Source organism: Cucumis sativus, chromosome 5 (assembly GCF_000004075.3).
Source record: "Cucumis sativus cultivar 9930 chromosome 5, Cucumber_9930_V3, whole genome shotgun sequence".
NCBI classification, from domain to species: Eukaryota; Viridiplantae; Streptophyta; class Magnoliopsida; order Cucurbitales; family Cucurbitaceae; genus Cucumis; species Cucumis sativus.
Window position 1 is genome coordinate 27373206 of NC_026659.2, and position 18281 is coordinate 27391486.

The window sequence follows — 18281 nt, forward strand, 5'->3', positions numbered from 1 at the left end:
TTCCAAAGCATTTGGGCTTGGTTTAGTTGAAGCCCAAGGAATCATTGGGCCTTTAAAGAATGGACCATGATAATACTCAACCCTAATGTAATAGATGGGATATAGATATCTAATCCTATAATAAGTAACGAATTGAGGCAATATGAAAAGAATAATAATAATAATCTTATTACTGTTAATATTCATTTTCTTTTATCAATTAACCATTCATCAGTTGATGTGATGATATGATTAATAGTGGGTGATTTTTGTCAAAATAACTATGAAACACTCTATAATAATAATTATTATTGTATTTAATTATGATTGTAATGATAATTAGGATAGAATTGAGTGAACAAGATATCTATTTAATGTTGTTTGGTTTATTGTTCTATCATAACTTTGTTATCAAAAATTCTTTGTTCCTTCTAAACTCAATTTATAAAAGTTGACATTTTCAACTAGTATTACTCACAATACCATTTTTTACTCATCTTAATTGTGGTATATATGTGGAGGGCAAAAAATATAATAATCATATATTAGGCAATTAAATTAGGTTAAAAAATAAAATATGAAGATTTGGGAGTCATAGAAGAAAGTTTGGAAGTTTGGAAGTTGAAGTAATTTGGCGATGGTTAGACGCAACAGGTCCTTTCTTGTCGTGTAATATCTTATAAAAGCACCAAATTGTTGACCAAAATTGAAGTGTCAATTCTTCTAAACTCTTCTTACTTAATTACCAATCCCAATCAATCTCTCTCCTATTTGAACAAATATTCATTCATCTAATATGATTCACTCGTGTGTATCCGAGTTTATTTTCTTGTGGGAATAATTATGGCTAATCTAATCAACAAGATTAAACAAACAACCACTTTTGATTCCTATTATTAATTTATTTATCTTACTTCCAACAAAATTAAAACCATAGCCAGGTGTAGATGTCGGACAAGAAACATATATATATATCATCAATTTCATAATTATTTCGGCTCCAATAATAAAATTAAAATATTACATTATTTACAATCTGTTTCTTTGTCCTATTTTTTCTTTTTTTTTTCTTTTTTAAAAAAAGGCTGTGGCTGATTCACCCATTAATGATTAAGGGAGAATCGAAAACAGCTATTTTCTAACCAACCCGAGTCACCGCCCGAGTCTCTTCCAACTCACCCCTGACTCGGATTTTTCTTTTCTTCCTCTCATACTATTCCGCCGAAACCATAACCGCGTCTGCGTCGAACCAAGTCTCCATATCCGCCGCCGTTAAATTCTCTAGAGGCGACTTCATGTTTCTCACGTCACCCACCGTTATTTTTTCCCCGGATTCGTTTCTAAGGTACACCTTTTGCTCACCGGAAAATTTTACTCCCAAAACCTTTCCGGCAACCGGCTTCCACTCGGCTATTAATGCTGGGATTTGACAACCCATGCGCGTGTCCCAGATATTCACCGATGTCTTACTCGAAACGTTCGTTGTTGTTGATAACAGTAACGTCGACGTCAACGACGGTGCTATTTGCGATTTTCCGGCTAAAATGGACCCGATTGTTTGCTCTTTGATTACATCGTGGACGCGGATTTCATTCGTGTCGGAGTCACAGTGATCGAATTCGAATCTGAGATTGTCCCATAACTTCACCACGCTTTTACCTCCGGTGAAATCGGCCCATGAGAACTGTTCGCCTTCTCCGTCTTGGTTGTGGAAGCTCCGTCTGTGCCGAAGTCTCAGAGTTTGTTTCGTTTTGTCATCGTTCAAATAGTAATCGGAGCCTCTAACGTGAAAATCCTGGTCAGTCAAGTCCCAGCTAAAGGAAGACGAGGATGCAGGCTCATCAACATCGTCTTCTTCAAACTCCGACCAAACCGATGAAACAGAACTAGCAGAATCGTCGACAGAGTACTCAGTATCGGAGTCAGAATCATAAACAATTTCCTGCAGAATACGTTTCTGTCGTCGGAATATTACAAACAATAGCTTAATCCGGTTGATTACGCCGCTGAATGTAGCAACAACGGCGATAATCACAGCGCTCCATTTCCAGAGATCTAAAGAACGAGAAAGCGTTTGAAATCCAGATGGGGATGTCAAAATTTGGGGTAAAAGAGTGGGATTTGGCAAGGAACTCATCCCGGATTCCAAGCCACTAAACCTGTTAATGACGGGAATCTCCATCTATCTCAACCTCAGTGGTTTAGGTAGAACAGCAAGAAAGAAACAAGCAGAGATTTAAAGGAGAGAAACAAAAATCAAGAATCGGAATTGAGATGGGGAATATTCGGATAAAAAGAAATAAAAGAGAGAGAAGAAGAAGAAGAAGGATATTGTGTGTTAGGGTTTGGTGGAAAGAATTGCGATGGCGAGAGAGGAGAGGGAAAAGGAAAGAGGGAGAGGAGATTTTTAAGGGCGAAGCAAAAAGATAAAATCAAAGGAGAGAGTGAGGTGGAAGAGAAGGATTGGGTAAGGGAGAGTATGAGAGAGATCCACGTCAGAAAAAAGAGCAAGAAATTTTGGTAGGGAAGTAAGAGAGAGCTGAGGTGGAATAGGATCGAAGGGAATCAAATTAAAAATATTCGGTCCGTCTTGGGAAAACGTCCGGTCATAAATTATTGAGGGTTTTTTATTTTTCACAATAGTGCCATTGTGATGGTGACACGTGGGGACAGGTTAGTGATCCATTGGCTCTTATGAAGTATGGTAGGACCTCGTTTATGAAAAATCGTATGATTCAAATGTTGACATGACACTGGTGGTCACTGCTGGGCGGTGCTGGAATCACCACCATAAACTTCTCACAATCTTTTCAAATTTATAACTATATAAATACACATCCCCATTATGTATTGTAGCTCTATAATAAACTATATAAATCATTTTCAATCATATAACTACCATTCCATCAACACTTATTTCTACTCAATTTCCACATCAACCCTAATATTATACCATTTTTACCATACAAAACCTTCTTACACAGTCACATTTCATTCATTTCAATCCATCATTCATCTTCTTTCTTTTTCTAATCTCAATTCATCCTAATTGGTACGATGACTTATCATCCCATATATACTCATATATGTATGTATAAAGTTTGTTTGTTTGCATATGAGAATTATTGTCTACATATGTTTAACAAACTATAGAACATATATCACATAAGGAATAAATGGCTATAAATAAAAGTTGTATATCTTTGTTTTGTTTTGTTTTTTCTTAAAAACTTATGAGATGAGAGAGTTTTTATCGATGGTCAATTGTATCCATTAATTAAGAACAATTTTACATCATATTTGATCTTCTTGGATTTATAAAAAAAAAAAAAATCTTGCTAATTGTAGACCCCATCCACTTATTTTATTTAGCTAGGTTTTTCAAATAAATGAAATTATAACTATTGTATTTAACAATAACAACCGTTATATGTGTTTGTTATCATTAAACTATACTCAACTTACATTATTTGAAGAAATTTATGATTAATTAAAACAAACTCATTCTAAATTTTTGGTACAATACAAGTATTAACATTTACAACTTTAAATATATGTACTTGAAAGAGTAAAGTAATAATCTTTGAAAAAGCCGTTATAATAAGAAAGTTAAGTAGCAATTTTTTTCGTCTGCTTCTAGAAATGATCTAACTAAGGAATAAGACATTGAATTTGAGTCAATTTAAAAATGAGTTTGAAGTGATAGCAAAAGGCATTAAATAGATTAAAAGGGACACATGAGGTTTCTTTAAATTAACACATAATTCATAAATTAAAGAGGGAGAGAGGGAGAGAGGGAGAGAAAAAAGAAAAGTTGTGTGAAAGCAAAAGTGAGAAAAAGATGGATTTCTTACCTTAAAAAGAGTAATTAAAAATGTGGTTGCCTTTTGTTACACTTTCAAACTATATATTAAAAAAGTTGGTTGAGGTGAGAGTTAGACCATTGAGTTTTAGTTTCGTAAGTGGTTGGTGAAGAAGCATTTTACCCTTTCAAATTGAGTTCTTCCAATTTAATGCTTTTTCAAAGTTACTGGTTTATTAGAAAGTAAAAGAAAATTATTATATCTGATAGTTCTAATTTGATTATTTAAATTCCTATAGAATAGGTTTTTCAAAGTAAGCGTCAAATTAATATTCTTCCTCCAGACATGCCTTCCACAAAATCATTTCAATATATAATATATGCTGATTGTTCTTTTCCTTATAAGGACCAAAAGAATTCCTAATCTTATATAGCAACAAATTCAATTTTAAATAATTTTCATATATGGCAGCACATCAAATTTGTCTTTTTCACTCAATATGATCATACCTTCATGGATTTTGTATTTGTTATTATACTAACAAATCAATAGTTGTGGTACAAAATTCGATCTTACCTCTCAATTAAAGTTTTGATTTTATCATCTATGATTGTTTTATTTATAAAGTAGTATCCAATTTGAATTATATATACACTACATTATTTTTTTGTCTCTTTGGTTAATATTAAATTTGCAACCTTCTTTTACTCGTGCATTAAAATTGACCTTTTTGTTTGTTTTCAAATGTGGGATGAAACGAAACACATGGATTGTAGTTTGAATTTGAATTCAATTTGAAGCCGTGTGTTAAATATGTTAACTGCCTTTGCTTCCTTTGAATACTTCTTCATCTTTTATTAAAATCAACCTCTCTTCTTCCCCAGATTCCAATTAAATTTGTAATTAGTTTCTTAACAATTAAATATTCTTTATTAATGAAAAGCTAAAGACTAAAACAAACTCTTTAAAATAACGTAAAAGTATTATGATCCAAATAACCCAAATCGAAAACAAAGCTTTCATAAAGGCCACTTGAAAGAAAGAGTAGGTGAGGGGTGAGGGTTCAGATGATGCCTTTCACTGCTCCAATTTATTGATCCAAGGAATATCATTAATAATTGAAGTTAAAGGTAACCTAAATTTTGTTGCCTCGCTAATGTGATTGATAATCAGACACTAAATTTTAATGATAAGTATAAGTTTAGGTATAAAAATTAAAATATAACTTACAAGCATAAACAATTTTTTAAAATTAGATTCTTTTTAAGTTTGGTATATGTCAGACACTAATTTAATTTAAAAACTTATCTTTACTTTACATTCATAATTTTAAATTTAACGTCAACAATATTATTATGATTATATATACATCAATCAAAATTTCATAATATGCAAAACCTTACTCTCTATAAGGGTTTTTAAAGCATTGAAAGAGACAGATGGATTATATATATATATATGAAGACATAAAAAGTGTAAATTAGATGATGGAATTGAGGTCCCATCCCCTAATAATAATAAACACATTTTAAATTTGTTAGAGTTATATGTTGATATTAATAATTAAAATCATATTATTGGTTGGGGTTTGGGAACCACAAAAAAAAGTCACTATCAGTTATTTAAAAAATTGAGAATTGGTATTTTTTGTTAATTAAGATGATAAAGAAGCCACGTTATTGTTATACCAAACGCTGTCTTATCGCTTCATAAAAAGTCAAGTCTCCTTTATGCCTTTCTATCAATTATCAAATTCCTTTTTCTTTTTTATTTCTTCAACAATAACATTTATTCGGATTTTCATAATTCAATCAAATTCATGTTATTTATCTATTTATTTACTTTTTTTAAGAAATAAACAAATGAACAATAATTCGGTATGAGTCATACCAACTTTAGTTTAACATTAAAAAAAACCAAATCTTATTTGTTTAAAAGAAATCTCAAACAAATCTCTATAAAGATTAGATGTATGGAAAAAGAAATGGGCCCATGACACGAGGTTTGGCCTCGGCCAGGGCCTCAACCTCGAGCCATGCCGAGGTTGACCCAAGGAACATGTCAATAGAGAGAACATGTACGTGCAAGTTTAGAAAGTTTATCGTTTTAAGATTTGTTAGTGAAGATTTTGCTACAAAGTTCATTTCTGGAAAATGTTTATAAGTTTGTTATAATTTAAAAGGATTACAGATTTGATCTTATTGTTTCAAATATTCACTTCAATTTTATTCTTGATTTGAAAAAAAAACAAAACCGATACTTTCCCTAATTTGATCACACCCCAATGAATGGGATCAGTATCAGTGATTACTGTGTGTTACATCAACTAAACTCTACACACAAAAGAAAGCTTTTCATTCAAACATTTTTTCACAAAAGAAAAAATCAACCGAATCCAGAAATGGTTTCACTAACAAAGTAACGGCTCAATTTTTAAAAGAACTTTACCTTAATTTCTTGCGGAAATGGATGAACCTTTTTGGAAACCAGCTTCCGCCTAACTGAGCAATTAGCATAGTAGGGAACTTTCCAAAACTGGCTGCAATTTCATCCCTTCATGTAATACATTTCTTCCATTGCTCCTTGTATTTAACCAAATACAAACTCATAAATCAACCAGAAGGAGTTTTTCTTTAAAATGGAGAAATGTAGATTTCTGATAGTGGCCTTTTTGTCGTTGGTGTTCATCTTTCCTGTTAGCTTTGGTTGGGGAATTGACGGCCATTTTACTGTCTGCAAAATCGCTCAGGTTCTTCTCTTCACATTCTTTCACAAACCCTTTTCTCAAGTTTACCTTTTCTCATGAAAACTTTTGATCTTTGTTTTGTGTTGCTAACAGTCACGGTTGAGCAAAGCAGCAGCAGATGCAGTACAAGAACTGTTGCCAGAGTCCGCACAGGGAGATTTAGCAAGCGTTTGCATTTGGGCAGACAGAGTTAAGTTTCGTTATCGTTGGTCCCCTCCTCTTCATTTCATTGATACTCCAGATTCCCTTTGTACTTACCAGTATGACAGTTGAGTTACCTCTTTTATCTCCATTCTTCTCTGTAGTCTGTTCTAATTTCTCCCAGCCTTCTTCTCTTATGGTTTTAAAAATCTTGTCATTTGAATCTCTTAGGAGACTGCAAAGATGAAGCTGGAGAGAAAGGACGGTGTGTTGCTGGCGCCATTAACAACTATACTTCCCAGCTTCTAACCTACAATGCTCAACCTTCTAACTCTGAATGTAATTTTCAAGAAAACGAGAATCTTATATACTTTGCTTTCAATGAGAAACCGATGAAATTGCTAATATGCTATGACTTTTTCATAAGCAGATAACCTGACTGAAGCGCTGCTTTTTCTTTCACATTTCATGGGAGACATCCATCAGGTATGATATGAAGTTTATGTACATGTTGTGTGCAATTACTTACTGAAATGAACTTACGTAAAATGCAGCCTTTGCACGTGGGCTTCACGGGAGACAGGGGAGGAAACACAATCGACGTTCATTGGTACACCAGGAAGCAAAATCTTCACCATGTAAATATAATTACCCAACTTTATCTCTATATCTTGGAAGTTTCCAGTTTTGAATCAGTGAAAATACTGTATTTCTCGTGATTCTAACAGATATGGGACAGCAACATAATCGAAACAGCAGAGGGCAAATTCTACGACTTCAGTGTGGATGGCCTAGTTGATGCAATCCAAACAAATATAAAGGTTACATAATTGATAATTCTATGTCCAAATCAATTTGAGAAACAAAGCCTGATTCTTATCAATACTAAGCAATTCTAATGCATTTTTGTCCCCTTTTGGTGTCCTGATCAACAGAATGAATGGGCAGATCAAGTTGAAGAATGGGAAAAGTGTGGTTCTGATGAAGTACCATGCACTGAAATGTATGTGGCACAAGAAACAGTCTGTTAATCCTTCAATTATAGAACATGAACTTCCAATAATTTACCACCAGTTTTCATTGAAATATTCAGATATGCATCAGAAAGTATTCAGGCAGCCTGTGACTGGGCATACAAAGGCGTTTCTGAAGGTTCTACACTAGCAGGTAGATTTCTTACAAAACTTGGTTCAGTTGTTCTTTGAGCAGAAGAGTTTTTAACTTGAAAAAATTGCGATGCAGAGAAATATTTTGCCTCCCGTGTGCCAGTCTTGAAGCTACGGTTGGCACAAGGTGGAGTCAGATTAGCAGCTGCTTTAAATCGCATCTTTGGTTCATAGACATTCCTCTAGTCTATACTATTACGAAAAGGCCTGCAAGAAATAGTTATTCTTCAAGTTAGTGCTGAAAAGTTGACCTTAATATAAGTCTATGTAATCTTGTAAAACAATCAACGCCATGAGGTGAATAAAGTTCTTCCAGGAATATCATTCTCCTTGACTGACTTATTTCTTTCCTTTTAATTACTTTATCTAGTCCATGCCACTTTTAGCTTAGCATCTTTCTTGTCAACTATAGTTCTCTCAATTCAAACAAAAAGAAACAAAAGGAGCTACATTGCAAACACTTTTCCCTTTACCAGAATAAAAATTCGAAAACAATATGTTTAGTTATGCTTATAACAACCTTACAAAATTTGCTTTTCTTTCCCACTTTATCAGTTTATTTTGCATATGACCTGTTTCTGAGAAGTACCAAGGAAGGTCTTCTCAACCTGAATTTGTAAATGATGACATGTCGTGTATTGGTAAAATTAGGTAAAATCTACTAGTCTTGAAATCAAAAGTAGAAAGTGATTATGTAGAAAAAGACTTCGATGTAGCTTCCAAGCCATTCAAACAAACTTGAATAGTCAAAATGGGAAGATTGTGTCTCATGCTTGTGTGCTTTTCTTCCACCGACCACCACAATCTAATTGATATTTCGTAGACTAGTAAGCAGAATATGCAATCTGATTACATGATAACAAGCTGAGCACACACAATCTATTGCTTCATAGTCAACTTAATCGCACAAGTAGATTGACACAACCTCGTTGTAAATAAATCAAGATTAAATAACTAAGGCATAACTCTAATTTAGTTTAGTGAGCAAAGCAGCAAACGTTACCTTTCTATGGTTTCTTCACAACAAGGACAGGACACTTGGCATTTTGAACGCAATAGTTACTCACACTCCCTATAAGAGCTCTGTATGAGATAAACATTAATTTCATCAGCATCTAAGACAAACCCATTATAGTCGAGAAGGGGAAAAATTAATAAAAACAAAGAAAACAAAGAATGTACATCTATTAATCTAAATCGATTGACACTCTGCAAGTAACAAAAGTGAAAACTTAAGCTTTCAAATTCTTAAGTATCATCATTTTAAATGTAATGGATACTAAGCATGGTTTAAGAAACTATGCAGGTATTTTGACATCTAATGAGAATTGTTCTAAACAAGTTTAAGAAACTGGTCAAAAGGCTCCATAAAAACATATTTTGAAAACAAAGACTCTTCTCCTGAACTAACCTCTTAATTCTCCCAAGGCCACGATCACCCAAAACAAGCAAACTTATATTCAGCTTTTCAACCGTATCACATATGGTCTTTCCAGGGTCCCCATCTTCTGTGATGGATATAGCAGCCACCTGGAGAACTAAGAACAACAGTTACTAATTTTGTTCAGTATATAATACAATTTATGTTATCAAGAAACAAACAGTAAACAAAGTACTTCTACAACAAGATGGATGTTCTTGAATTAAACTAAATTTTAGACTATGAGAAGAATCCTATCATACCCCTCTTCCAGCACATATATCCTTTGCTTTCTCAAGAAGACCGCATCTAAGTTTCTTATCATTCTCTTGAAGAGTACGAACAAACTCCGTATCTATTGTGCATAAAGAGAAAGTTAAGCAAAACAGAAATGGGATGAAAGTGAAAAGATGAGCAATACTTAACTGGATGGAAGTGGGAAATAGGAGCGAGCGAGGCCGGAGGTGTAAGTGGTGGGGGGCGGAGGTAGAGCCGTGAAGAGGAAAAGTGGGGAACTGGCTATGGATTCTTTAAGATTTTCAAGCACCCAGATTAGGGCATAGTAGCTATACTCACTCTCGTCTATGGCCACCATTACTCTCTTCTCCATTGCTGGGTTTGATTGGTAAAGGGGAAACAGCTAAAGCCCATAAAGTGAATTACGCCATTGAAGCTGTAGCTCAGCTTCAATTCATCCTTGCCTTGGAGTGTTCATGGAGAAAATTGATGGTGAGTTTTCTTAGTTTCTAATTTATGGAACAGTTTAAAATTATTCACAGAAAATGAATAAAAAAAGCAACGAAATTAATATTTTTTCACAAATTTACATTTGATTTTGAATTTTTGATTCCCATCCTGTATGTACTTACACATTTTGAGGTTGTTTTTAGTCTGTAATCTTTCTTGTCAACCTCTTTTTACCGTTATCGTTATTGTTATCATCTAAAATCAATCGATGATGGTAATAATTCATAATTCTTCGAATTTAACTGTAACAATATATATAACGATAACTATAAAACTTACATAATTAACCTCTTTTACTTTGACTCGAGAAAAAAATAGACTACATCTATGATCAAATTTGATTTCATGTAGTACAACATGTTAAATAGATAACCATATATTATTAGAATACACAGACTATACAGTAATCTAATTTAAATATTGAAAATTCTAGGAAAACTATAGTTGAAGATTTGTTCGAAATTACATTACATGAACGGAAATGATAAAATCAAAGTTGATTGTTGTTATTTTAATTTGAACAACATATAGAAATGAAAAGATTGGAAAGATGCCAACAGTACTAATTTTGTTCTGTTTTGAAGTGATGTTGTTGTTTCCCAACATAATCAGCAAATTTTGAGAAAAACTCTTGAGGGATTCGAACTGGACGATTGTTTTTATTAATCCATACTGCTGTAGCCTTTGCATCTAAGATTGCCTGTTTGCAAATTGCAATACAATCACATACAAACACTAATTGAATAATCAACCATCTAGGTATGTTTAATTTAATTTCATTACTCACTACTACTAACCTCCATATTTGGAAGCTTGAAAATCAAGTGATGAATATAGATCCGAACGTTTGAGATTCCGAACACCCTCACTTTAAGAACAAATCTCTCTCCACTCTATATTTGATCATAATTCTATAAGTTTTTGTAGTTTGATTAAACCAAAATTTATAGTAATAAATGGGTTAGTTATGTTATGGTTAATTAATCCATACTCTAAGTGATGAAAGGAATTTCATGGACAAATCTGATAGCGCTAATGATTCCCCTCTCCGAGTAATTGCATCCCGACTCACTCCCATCTTTTCTAGCAATTCGTGACGACCTGTTTAATTACAATTATAAAACTTACCTTATCAATTTAACAGAAGTTTCGAGTTTAGATCAGCTTGACCATGGTAGCAATAATCTGCATAAACAGCATTGTTGACTACACCGAATTGATCCAGCTCGTAATCACGAACTTTGAGCTCAAAATCTTGGTACCCATCCATCTTGTAACCTTGACTGTCAATCAACAATGTTGGTTTTTTTAGTTTATATAATTGTTGGTTAGTGGTGATGAACAGAAAACAGAGTACCTAATGGAAACTTTTTGAGAAACAGAGGTTCTTGTTTTGGTGAAGAAAAATGGTGAAGAAGAAGAAGAAGAAGAAGAAGAAGGGAATTTGGTTTTAGTAGGTGAAAATTGAAGAATTGGATTCATGGAAACTGCTTGAAACTGCAACATTTCTTCTAATTGCTCACTTAATTTTCTTTAGTATCCATGAGAATATGGGGAATGTTAATAGTATTAATAATATGGACACTCTGTTTCTTCTTAATTTTTCATTAACGATTTTATAACAAATTAGTGTTATTAATTATGTGTAATTATTGTTACTATTAATATCAGCAATCAAAGCTTTGAATTAAATTACATTTAATTTCTTTAGTGGAATTTTGCATTGCTTCAAACTAGGGTTGGGCACCTAACGATTGTGGCCATGCCACCCACTTATAATTAATATATCAATTACAGTTCGACAAAAAAATCTAAAAGTTGAAAAACCAAACCAAACCAAACCAAACCTTGGTTTGATTTTTAGTATAAAGTTGGACGTGTTAGTTTGTATTTGAAGAAAACAAAAAGAAGTATTGGTTTGAATTGATTGTTTATTAGAAAATTAATCAAAACATAACCGAATCGAACTAATGGTATGTAGAGTATATATGTCTTGAAAATAAACTCTTCATTCGATATTTTTTAATATTTTAAATTTAACTCATGCATATTTATTTATTTAAAAACCGAATATTATAGAGCAGGTACTATTTTTATTTAGAAAAGCCACCTAACATTTCAATTTTCAAAACAAGTTGAAAGTAAAAAGTAAAAAGTAAAAAGAGAGTGCAAAAAGTCTAAAACAAAACAGATAATAAATAGATACAAATAAAACAAATCTATTAGTTTGTTCTTCATTGGACATTAGTTTGGAACTCTTATATCTAAATTGGATTGCTTCAATTTAATTCTTGATTGGTCTTAAAATCAAAGAAACCTTACCAACTATCCTTCCTAATATCACAATATGGTTTAGTCTGTTTCTACATTTGAGTCAGGTTGATGAAGATATATCTATTTATTTTTTGCTCCAAATCCCTCATCATAGGAATTACGCACATAATTAGAGTTCAACTGGATTTGATGAAAATATCTTAAATGGATAGTTTGGTTAAAAAAGTCGTTTTCTCTAACCTTTATTTAAATTTTGTCACAATCTAGTTATTGAACTTTATAATGTAAAGTTATTTGAATGTGTAACAATATAGTGTTTAGATCAATCAATTAATTAGACTCTTCCATTTAAGATATATCAACAAATCGACCAATATTTTAATAATTGAAAAAAAGTCATAAAACAAAATAGATTCCTCAATTACAAAGTGGTGAAAACAGTGTATATATATATATATATTATGTATTTGAAAATATTCTCGAGTGCCAATATGAAAAGCTTCAACTTTTTTCTTTCTCAGATGGAGAAGATGGATATCAGTATGAAACTTTTATCCTGTATAAAAATCTACAACTTATGGAATAGATCTTGTTCAGTTAGTTCGTTTCATCGAACAATATGCTTTTTACCACTGCAAAACCTATGAAAATCAGAGTGATGTTGTGTGTATATGAACTACAGTTTGAGAAAACGCAAGAATATTCATTACTATGGATGGACTTTGGTATATGAATCAGATATGTGCTGAGTACCTCCTATTTTAGCCTTCTCCAGAAGATACAAAATATCATCTCAAAGTTGATCACTTGGACTCGTGATCTTGAACAAATTGACCAAATTTGGATAGAAACTCTTGTGGAATACGCACTGGGCGATAACTTTTGTTAAGCCAAACTGCTGTACCCTTCGCCTCCAAGATTGGCTACGGAAAGAAAACAAGACAGGAAATGGTATTATAAAGTTACCGCAATCATCCAGATAAGTTGATATACTTAGGCAAATTATAGGATCCAATACCAACCTCCATATTTGGAAGCTTGAAAATTAAATGATCAATGTAGAAGCGAGCAACTGATATGCCCGAGATCCTCACTTTAACAACAAATTTGTCACCACTCTAGTTGCATTCATAAGACAATATAAGAGTAGTAAGATATTGAGTAAATAAATTGTTTTTATAGCTTAAATTGTTCTATCAGTTATCGGTCATTCAATGTTAACTACAAAAGATATCGTACTCTAAGTGGTGCGAGGAACTTCAAAGACAATTCTGATAAAGCTAATGCATCTCCATCACGAGCAACTGCATCTGGACTGAGGCCTATACTTTCCAGCAGTTCATGACGACCTGATTAAGTCCTCGATTTAATGTCTTTTAAATCAAATATAACATGTTTTGAATTCAGCAATAACGCTTTGAGAATAGTAAGGTTCAAGTAATCATGGTAAAACCGAAAAATGATTGAAATCTTGGGGGAGAAATATAGTACTTCTATGATCTATTTCCCAACTCAATCGAAACACTTCAAAGTTTTGAGCCGATGAACACCAATTAATATTCAACATTTTACATCTTCCAGACAAATGCCCCTCAAATTTTAGACTTATCAACTATCATGAAAAAAGGATATAGTTCAGTGAACAAATGGAATTGTCAAGATATCTTAATGTTAACTTCAGCAAAAACAGAAAAGAATAATTTTTGGTGATTTCAAACAGCATTCTGTCTACAAACTAAATATTATTATTGAAGTAATTGATTCTTGCATCAACCATTTATACTACTTAAAAACCACTTCCCCAGAAAAGAAATAATCGTAATGGTTATAAGCTACAATGAAATGTAATGCTTATTAACTTGAAACATAATTTCTGAGCACATTAGACACAAACAAACACCAACATTTGAAACGGTGAAGACTCCCTCCACACTTACATACAATCTTCTCACTGAAATAATGAAAAGATACCCCCCAAAAAAAGAGGAGGGAGTGAGAGAAAAAACAGCATAAAGAAACAGAACCCTGGAGAGGGAAAATAAAGTCACCCCAATTCACTCAAAGATCAGTAGAAGAAATAAGAATAATGAGCAAAAAAATTTGAGAAAAATAATCACTAAGAAGCTTCAAAGAAGTGGATATTTGATTTTACCATGTTGGCAATAACTTGCATAAACAGCATTGTTCACAACTCCAAATTGATCCAGCTCATAATCACGAACTTTGAGTTCAATATCTAGAAAACTATCCATCCTGTCATGGTCAAGGTATTACATGCTCAATCTCTAACATTTTTCAATAATTTTATCCAAACCAAAACAAAAGACATCAATTCAGGACAATTTCAGCAGAAACAACAATTACAATGCAAAGGGCAAACATCAAAAGAATTCATCCCCTAATTGTAGAAACCGATGCAGCTATATATAAAAAAAAAAAAAAAATCCAACACTCGTAAACATGAAACGATTATCAAAATCATTAGCAATTGTTCTCCCCGAGAGAAGGGGCGGGGAGACATAATGCGCGAAGGCCGCTAATGTCGACGGAGCAAAAGCCGTGGGGGACAACATATGTCAAAGATCTTAACAGAGAATACTAAATGGGAAAAATAGATTGAAAATTCCTGAAATGTGGAAAGTACCCTTTGCCGGCTTTGAGATCAAAAGAAGAGGAGATAGAGCTTCTGGTTGCTGGGAGAGATCGTAGGCGTAAAGATGTCGACGGCCGGGCAATGGGGAAGACAACTGATGGAGGGACTGGGAAGCCATTAGTTTTTTGATTGAAAATCGGTGAGGGCGATTGAATCGGAGTAATGGAAGACTGCAACATCGCGCGGATTCTTGTGCTGTCGTCGGCGGATTTGTTGAGAATGGCAATCGGAGTGAATTGGGTTTGTGAATTTAGCGGGTCAGTGTGGTCGAGTGGTCTAAACCGCCACACCTAAATTTTCGTCCTTCAGGGCGTGGGTTCAAATCCCACATCTTACAAATATGTTAAATCTTATTTCAAAGTTGTCTAGAAAGCATTAGAAATAGTCTTGTGGGAAATAATTTGCCTTACAAACTTTAGTTACCTCAGCTAAATATGTGCATCCTTTGGATAAGTTTGAATTGAAAGAACTAAAATCCCATCAAATACATATGTTGTTAAACACAAAAAGAAATACACCATATTATCATTCTTTTTTTAAAAAAGAGACGAATATTGTGGCAATTCACACGTACATATACAAGTTGAATCAATTTAAAAAAAAATAACTCAACTTTAAACCCAATTCCAATATAATAAACTTGAAAAATTAAATCAAATCCAACCCAAGTGTTGAATTGAAAATTTGAGCAAATAACTTAAAATATGTTTGCTTAACCAATTAGGTCTACCAAAGTTTTTTTGATTAAATTTGAACCTTCAATCCAGTGAGGTCAGTCAATTAACAGAGTAGAATTTGTATCAGTGGTAGTTAAATCTTTGTTAACAGAAAGAAGAAATGTTATTTGAAGTAGAGTTAAGAAAACCGTATTTGTTGGTTCATGAGGTCACCAAAAATTGACCTTCATCATTCTTATTATAAGTTGATTGCTATTCTTAAGTACCCCACTGTACAGTTTCTTTTTTCCTCTAAAAACGTAAAAAATTGAAGGTATTAATCAAACCTATTGGTCATAACATCATGTCTGACTGTGTTCTTAGAAAAGAAATTTCTAAAAAAACAAATCAAATCAACTCATTCTCCCATTGAGGATGCAAAAATTGTAAGGAAAATATATTATAAAAAGAATAGTAGATTTTGTCCACATGTAAACTTGTCTAGGAAAGAAGCAAGGCCAATACGCCACGGCGGACGAATTCAACACCAACTGGCATCAATTCTTTGCATTAACCTATTAACCAAATATAAATATATATATATACACACACACATACATAAAGATAGAGAGAGAGAGATATCTATGTATGTATTAAGCCACCGCTCTCCACTTTCAATTAAAGGATTAATTTTGGAACTATTTTTGTTGATCTCTTTTCACTAAAAATTAAACATTATTCTTTATTCAGGAAGAACACACAAGAAGAATGAAATGTAATTATAATTAATACACAAGAATTAGCGTTCTCAAACCCATGGAATCAAAACACACAAATACATAAATCTACTGGTTAATCAATGTGCAATTATTTCTTGATTCCAGAAGATGGAGCTTCATCGTACGTCTTCATCCATGGATTTTAAAGCTTAGCAACGTTGCAACTTGCCGGCCGGTGCTCTAACTTCTAACCCTCCTTCTCCCATTCACTTCTCCTTACTATCTATCTCTGCACAATCAATTCCCACAGATTTTAAGATTGCTATCAGACAAGGGTTATTTGAATGACGTTAGATCGAATCAGATTTGTTATCCGTACATTTTCAATCCAAAGCAAAAAAGAAAAACAGGTTCGACGCCCGGGAAATTACCTTTCCGTTTTCTTGGATTTCCGGCACCTCGTAGAGATCGGGGGTGATCTCCGTCAACCATAATCCTGGAAAAAGCGTCTGTAAAGGGAGAGGGAGAAAGAGTTTAAAACCCAATTTCAGATAAGATTAAAAGATTAAGGGAGAAAAAAAAAATGGAGGAGGTGGAAGAAGAAAAAGAACCCTACATCCATTTGATTTTGTACAATTCTGGGCCTCTTTTTGGGCCGTCGCGGCGGCCTGCGTTCAATCATAGCCATGAAATCCTCTTCGATCTCCTTTTTGGAAAGTGATACCGAGAATTTCTCCCTTTCCTTCTTCTCCGTTACCAATCGCCGCCCTGAAGACTTCACGCTACCGCCGCCGTCACCGCTTCTCAACGGCGAATTACGAATCGCCTTTTTCTCCGACCTCCTCTCGATCTTCAACACTTTACCACCACCGCCGCCGCCACCGCCGCCTTTACCTTCGGTAATTGTATCAATCAGAGCCTTCGGTGCAGCCTTCCTCACCCTCAAACTCCACGGTTTTAACTCCTTCTCCGGTGCCGGTGCCGTCACCGACGCAGCCGGCGCCGCCGCCGGAATTTTTTTCTCCGGGATGGTCACATCGCCGTCATCGCCATCGCCATCATCATCGTCGACCACTCCATCTCTCCAGAATGCAACCTTCATTCTATCGGCAGCGGTTTTTAGATCAATCATGAGTTTCTCTCTCACCGCCGCTATATCTTCATCGCCATCGTAATTATCGTGGATCTTAGACTTAGAAGCCCTAGGTCTCTTGGCGGAATCCTTAAATAACGTGGGCTTGTCGGTGTGAAACTTCCGGCAGTTGAACCGGTGAGCGGAAGAAGGGCGGCGATCGACGGGGGGAGGAAGGTCGTCGTCGTCGTCGGTGTGAGGGGCATCGGAGTCCAATTTCATACAGCGTAGATACCTCTGATTTCCCCACTTCAAAAAAGGGAGGGTGAAATTGTGAAGCGGCTTCGATCTCTCGAGTCCCATCGCCATGGAGTTTAGTGGTGTTTGTTCGGAATCGGCACAAACCATAACCTGGCCGACAGAAAATGGAAGGGAGATCAGATCGGTTCGCCTAAAACAATACGGGAAGAGAAAATATGGAAAAGTTATAGAGATTTTTGAGGGTCCATTGGTTGGTGAAATTGTTCATATTACTTAGGTTGCGGGAACGGAATATCGCCGGAGAAGGGGAGATTATATACAAAAAGAGACTCCGGGTTTGAGAGGTGGGCTTTTTAATTTTCGTTTCAAGGGCTTTGCTTTTTCATTTTTTTTTTTTTTTAAATATTTTAGTTTTATTTTTAATTTAGTGACACGTTTTTTGGTTTCTGTGGATGCTACTAAAAAGCGCCGTTTATGTTATCATGCGCATCAGATTGAAGATTCCAAAAGCCTTCCCCAATATGATATGACGTCGTTTTGAATTTAGGGCAGTCCAAATTATATCTTATTTTAATTAAATTACAGCTTTGACCCCAACTTTCTTCAATCCTTTTTTATTTTCTATATTTAAAACAAAATCAAAA

At 34.1% G+C, this 18281-nt stretch overlaps 6 protein-coding genes across 7 annotated transcripts; 1 reads left to right on the top strand and 5 right to left on the bottom strand.

The window, feature by feature from the left end:
- Positions 1-1003: 1003 nt before the first annotated feature.
- On the bottom strand, positions 1004-2508 carry LOC105435585. The gene has a single exon (XM_011657475.2). It carries the CDS (start codon positions 2159-2161, stop codon positions 1193-1195), a length of 969 nt encoding a protein of 322 aa, XP_011655777.1. The 5' UTR covers positions 2162-2508; the 3' UTR covers positions 1004-1192.
- A 3460-nt stretch (positions 2509-5968) lies between these two features.
- LOC101217955 (endonuclease 2) lies at positions 5969-8175 on the top strand. Its single transcript, XM_004135040.3, has 9 exons — positions 5969-6531; positions 6622-6796; positions 6901-7008; positions 7100-7155; positions 7224-7307; positions 7398-7490; positions 7605-7672; positions 7763-7836; positions 7912-8175. Exons 1-9 carry the CDS (start codon positions 6421-6423, stop codon positions 8007-8009), a joined length of 867 nt encoding a protein of 288 aa, XP_004135088.1. The 5' UTR covers positions 5969-6420; the 3' UTR covers positions 8010-8175.
- Positions 7674-9903, bottom strand: LOC101218192 (universal stress protein YxiE). The gene is made up of 5 exons (XM_004135041.3): positions 9682-9903; positions 9519-9610; positions 9247-9365; positions 8839-8918; positions 7674-8042 (listed from the first exon to the last, which is right to left on the bottom strand). Exons 1-4 carry the CDS (start codon positions 9863-9865, stop codon positions 8843-8845), a joined length of 471 nt encoding a protein of 156 aa, XP_004135089.1. The 5' UTR covers positions 9866-9903; the 3' UTR covers positions 7674-8042; positions 8839-8842.
- Positions 9821-11596, bottom strand: LOC101211726 (acyl-acyl carrier protein thioesterase ATL3, chloroplastic). 2 transcript variants are annotated; one of them, XM_031885332.1, is made up of 6 exons: positions 11360-11596; positions 11173-11285; positions 10994-11103; positions 10800-10895; positions 10566-10702; positions 9821-9956 (listed from the first exon to the last, which is right to left on the bottom strand). In XM_031885332.1, coding segments are annotated over exons 1-6 (606 nt in total). In that variant the 5' UTR covers positions 11509-11596; the 3' UTR covers positions 9821-9955. The 2 variants fall into 2 exon arrangements, with proteins under 2 accessions (XP_031741192.1, XP_011655778.1); XM_011657476.2 differs by lacking the exon at positions 9821-9956 and having other exon boundaries at positions 10331-10702.
- A 1101-nt stretch (positions 11597-12697) lies between these two features.
- Positions 12698-15187, bottom strand: LOC101217716 (acyl-acyl carrier protein thioesterase ATL3, chloroplastic). The gene is made up of 5 exons (XM_004135039.3): positions 14921-15187; positions 14429-14529; positions 13516-13625; positions 13299-13394; positions 12698-13199 (listed from the first exon to the last, which is right to left on the bottom strand). The coding sequence occupies exons 1-5, from the start codon at positions 15106-15108 to the stop codon at positions 13080-13082; spliced, it is 615 nt and encodes a 204-aa protein (XP_004135087.1). The 5' UTR covers positions 15109-15187; the 3' UTR covers positions 12698-13079.
- Positions 15188-16234: 1047 nt separating this feature from the next.
- Positions 16235-18032, bottom strand: LOC101211482. Its single transcript, XM_004135349.3, has 3 exons — positions 16921-18032; positions 16736-16813; positions 16235-16593 (listed from the first exon to the last, which is right to left on the bottom strand). Exons 1-3 carry the CDS (start codon positions 17782-17784, stop codon positions 16588-16590), a joined length of 948 nt encoding a protein of 315 aa, XP_004135397.2. The 5' UTR covers positions 17785-18032; the 3' UTR covers positions 16235-16587.
- Positions 18033-18281: the final 249 nt, after the last annotated feature.

Coding starts and splice junctions, on each gene's coding strand:
- LOC101217716 (XM_004135039.3), bottom strand. CDS start 15,108: ATGTTGCAGTCTTCCATTACTCCGATTCAATCGCCCTCACCGATTTTC. Junction 13,626..14,428: donor TGCAAGTTATTGCCAACATG/GTAAAATCAAAT, acceptor GGACTTAATCAG/GTCGTCATGAACTGCTGGAA. Junction 13,200..13,298: donor TCAAGCTTCCAAATATGGAG/GTTGGTATTGGA, acceptor TTCTTTCCGTAG/CCAATCTTGGAGGCGAAGGG.
- LOC105435585 (XM_011657475.2), bottom strand. CDS start 2,161: ATGGAGATTCCCGTCATTAACAGGTTTAGTGGCTTGGAATCCGGGATG.
- LOC101218192 (XM_004135041.3), bottom strand. CDS start 9,865: ATGGAGAAGAGAGTAATGGTGGCCATAGACGAGAGTGAGTATAGCTAC. Junction 9,366..9,518: donor ATATATGTGCTGGAAGAGGG/GTATGATAGGAT, acceptor TTAGTTCTCCAG/GTGGCTGCTATATCCATCAC. Junction 8,919..9,246: donor GGCCTTGGGAGAATTAAGAG/GTTAGTTCAGGA, acceptor TATCTCATACAG/AGCTCTTATAGGGAGTGTGA.
- LOC101211726 (XM_031885332.1), bottom strand. CDS start 11,508: ATGTTGCAGTTTCAAGCAGTTTCCATGAATCCAATTCTTCAATTTTCA. Junction 11,104..11,172: donor TGCAGATTATTGCTACCATG/GTCAAGCTGATC, acceptor GTAATTAAACAG/GTCGTCACGAATTGCTAGAA. Junction 10,703..10,799: donor TCAAGCTTCCAAATATGGAG/GTTAGTAGTAGT, acceptor ATTTGCAAACAG/GCAATCTTAGATGCAAAGGC.
- LOC101217955 (XM_004135040.3), top strand. CDS start 6,421: ATGGAGAAATGTAGATTTCTGATAGTGGCCTTTTTGTCGTTGGTGTTC. Junction 6,532..6,621: donor CTGTCTGCAAAATCGCTCAG/GTTCTTCTCTTC, acceptor TGTTGCTAACAG/TCACGGTTGAGCAAAGCAGC. Junction 7,009..7,099: donor TCAACCTTCTAACTCTGAAT/GTAATTTTCAAG, acceptor TTTCATAAGCAG/ATAACCTGACTGAAGCGCTG.
- LOC101211482 (XM_004135349.3), bottom strand. CDS start 17,784: ATGGTTTGTGCCGATTCCGAACAAACACCACTAAACTCCATGGCGATG. Junction 16,814..16,920: donor TTGTACAAAATCAAATGGAT/GTAGGGTTCTTT, acceptor CTCCCTTTACAG/ACGCTTTTTCCAGGATTATG.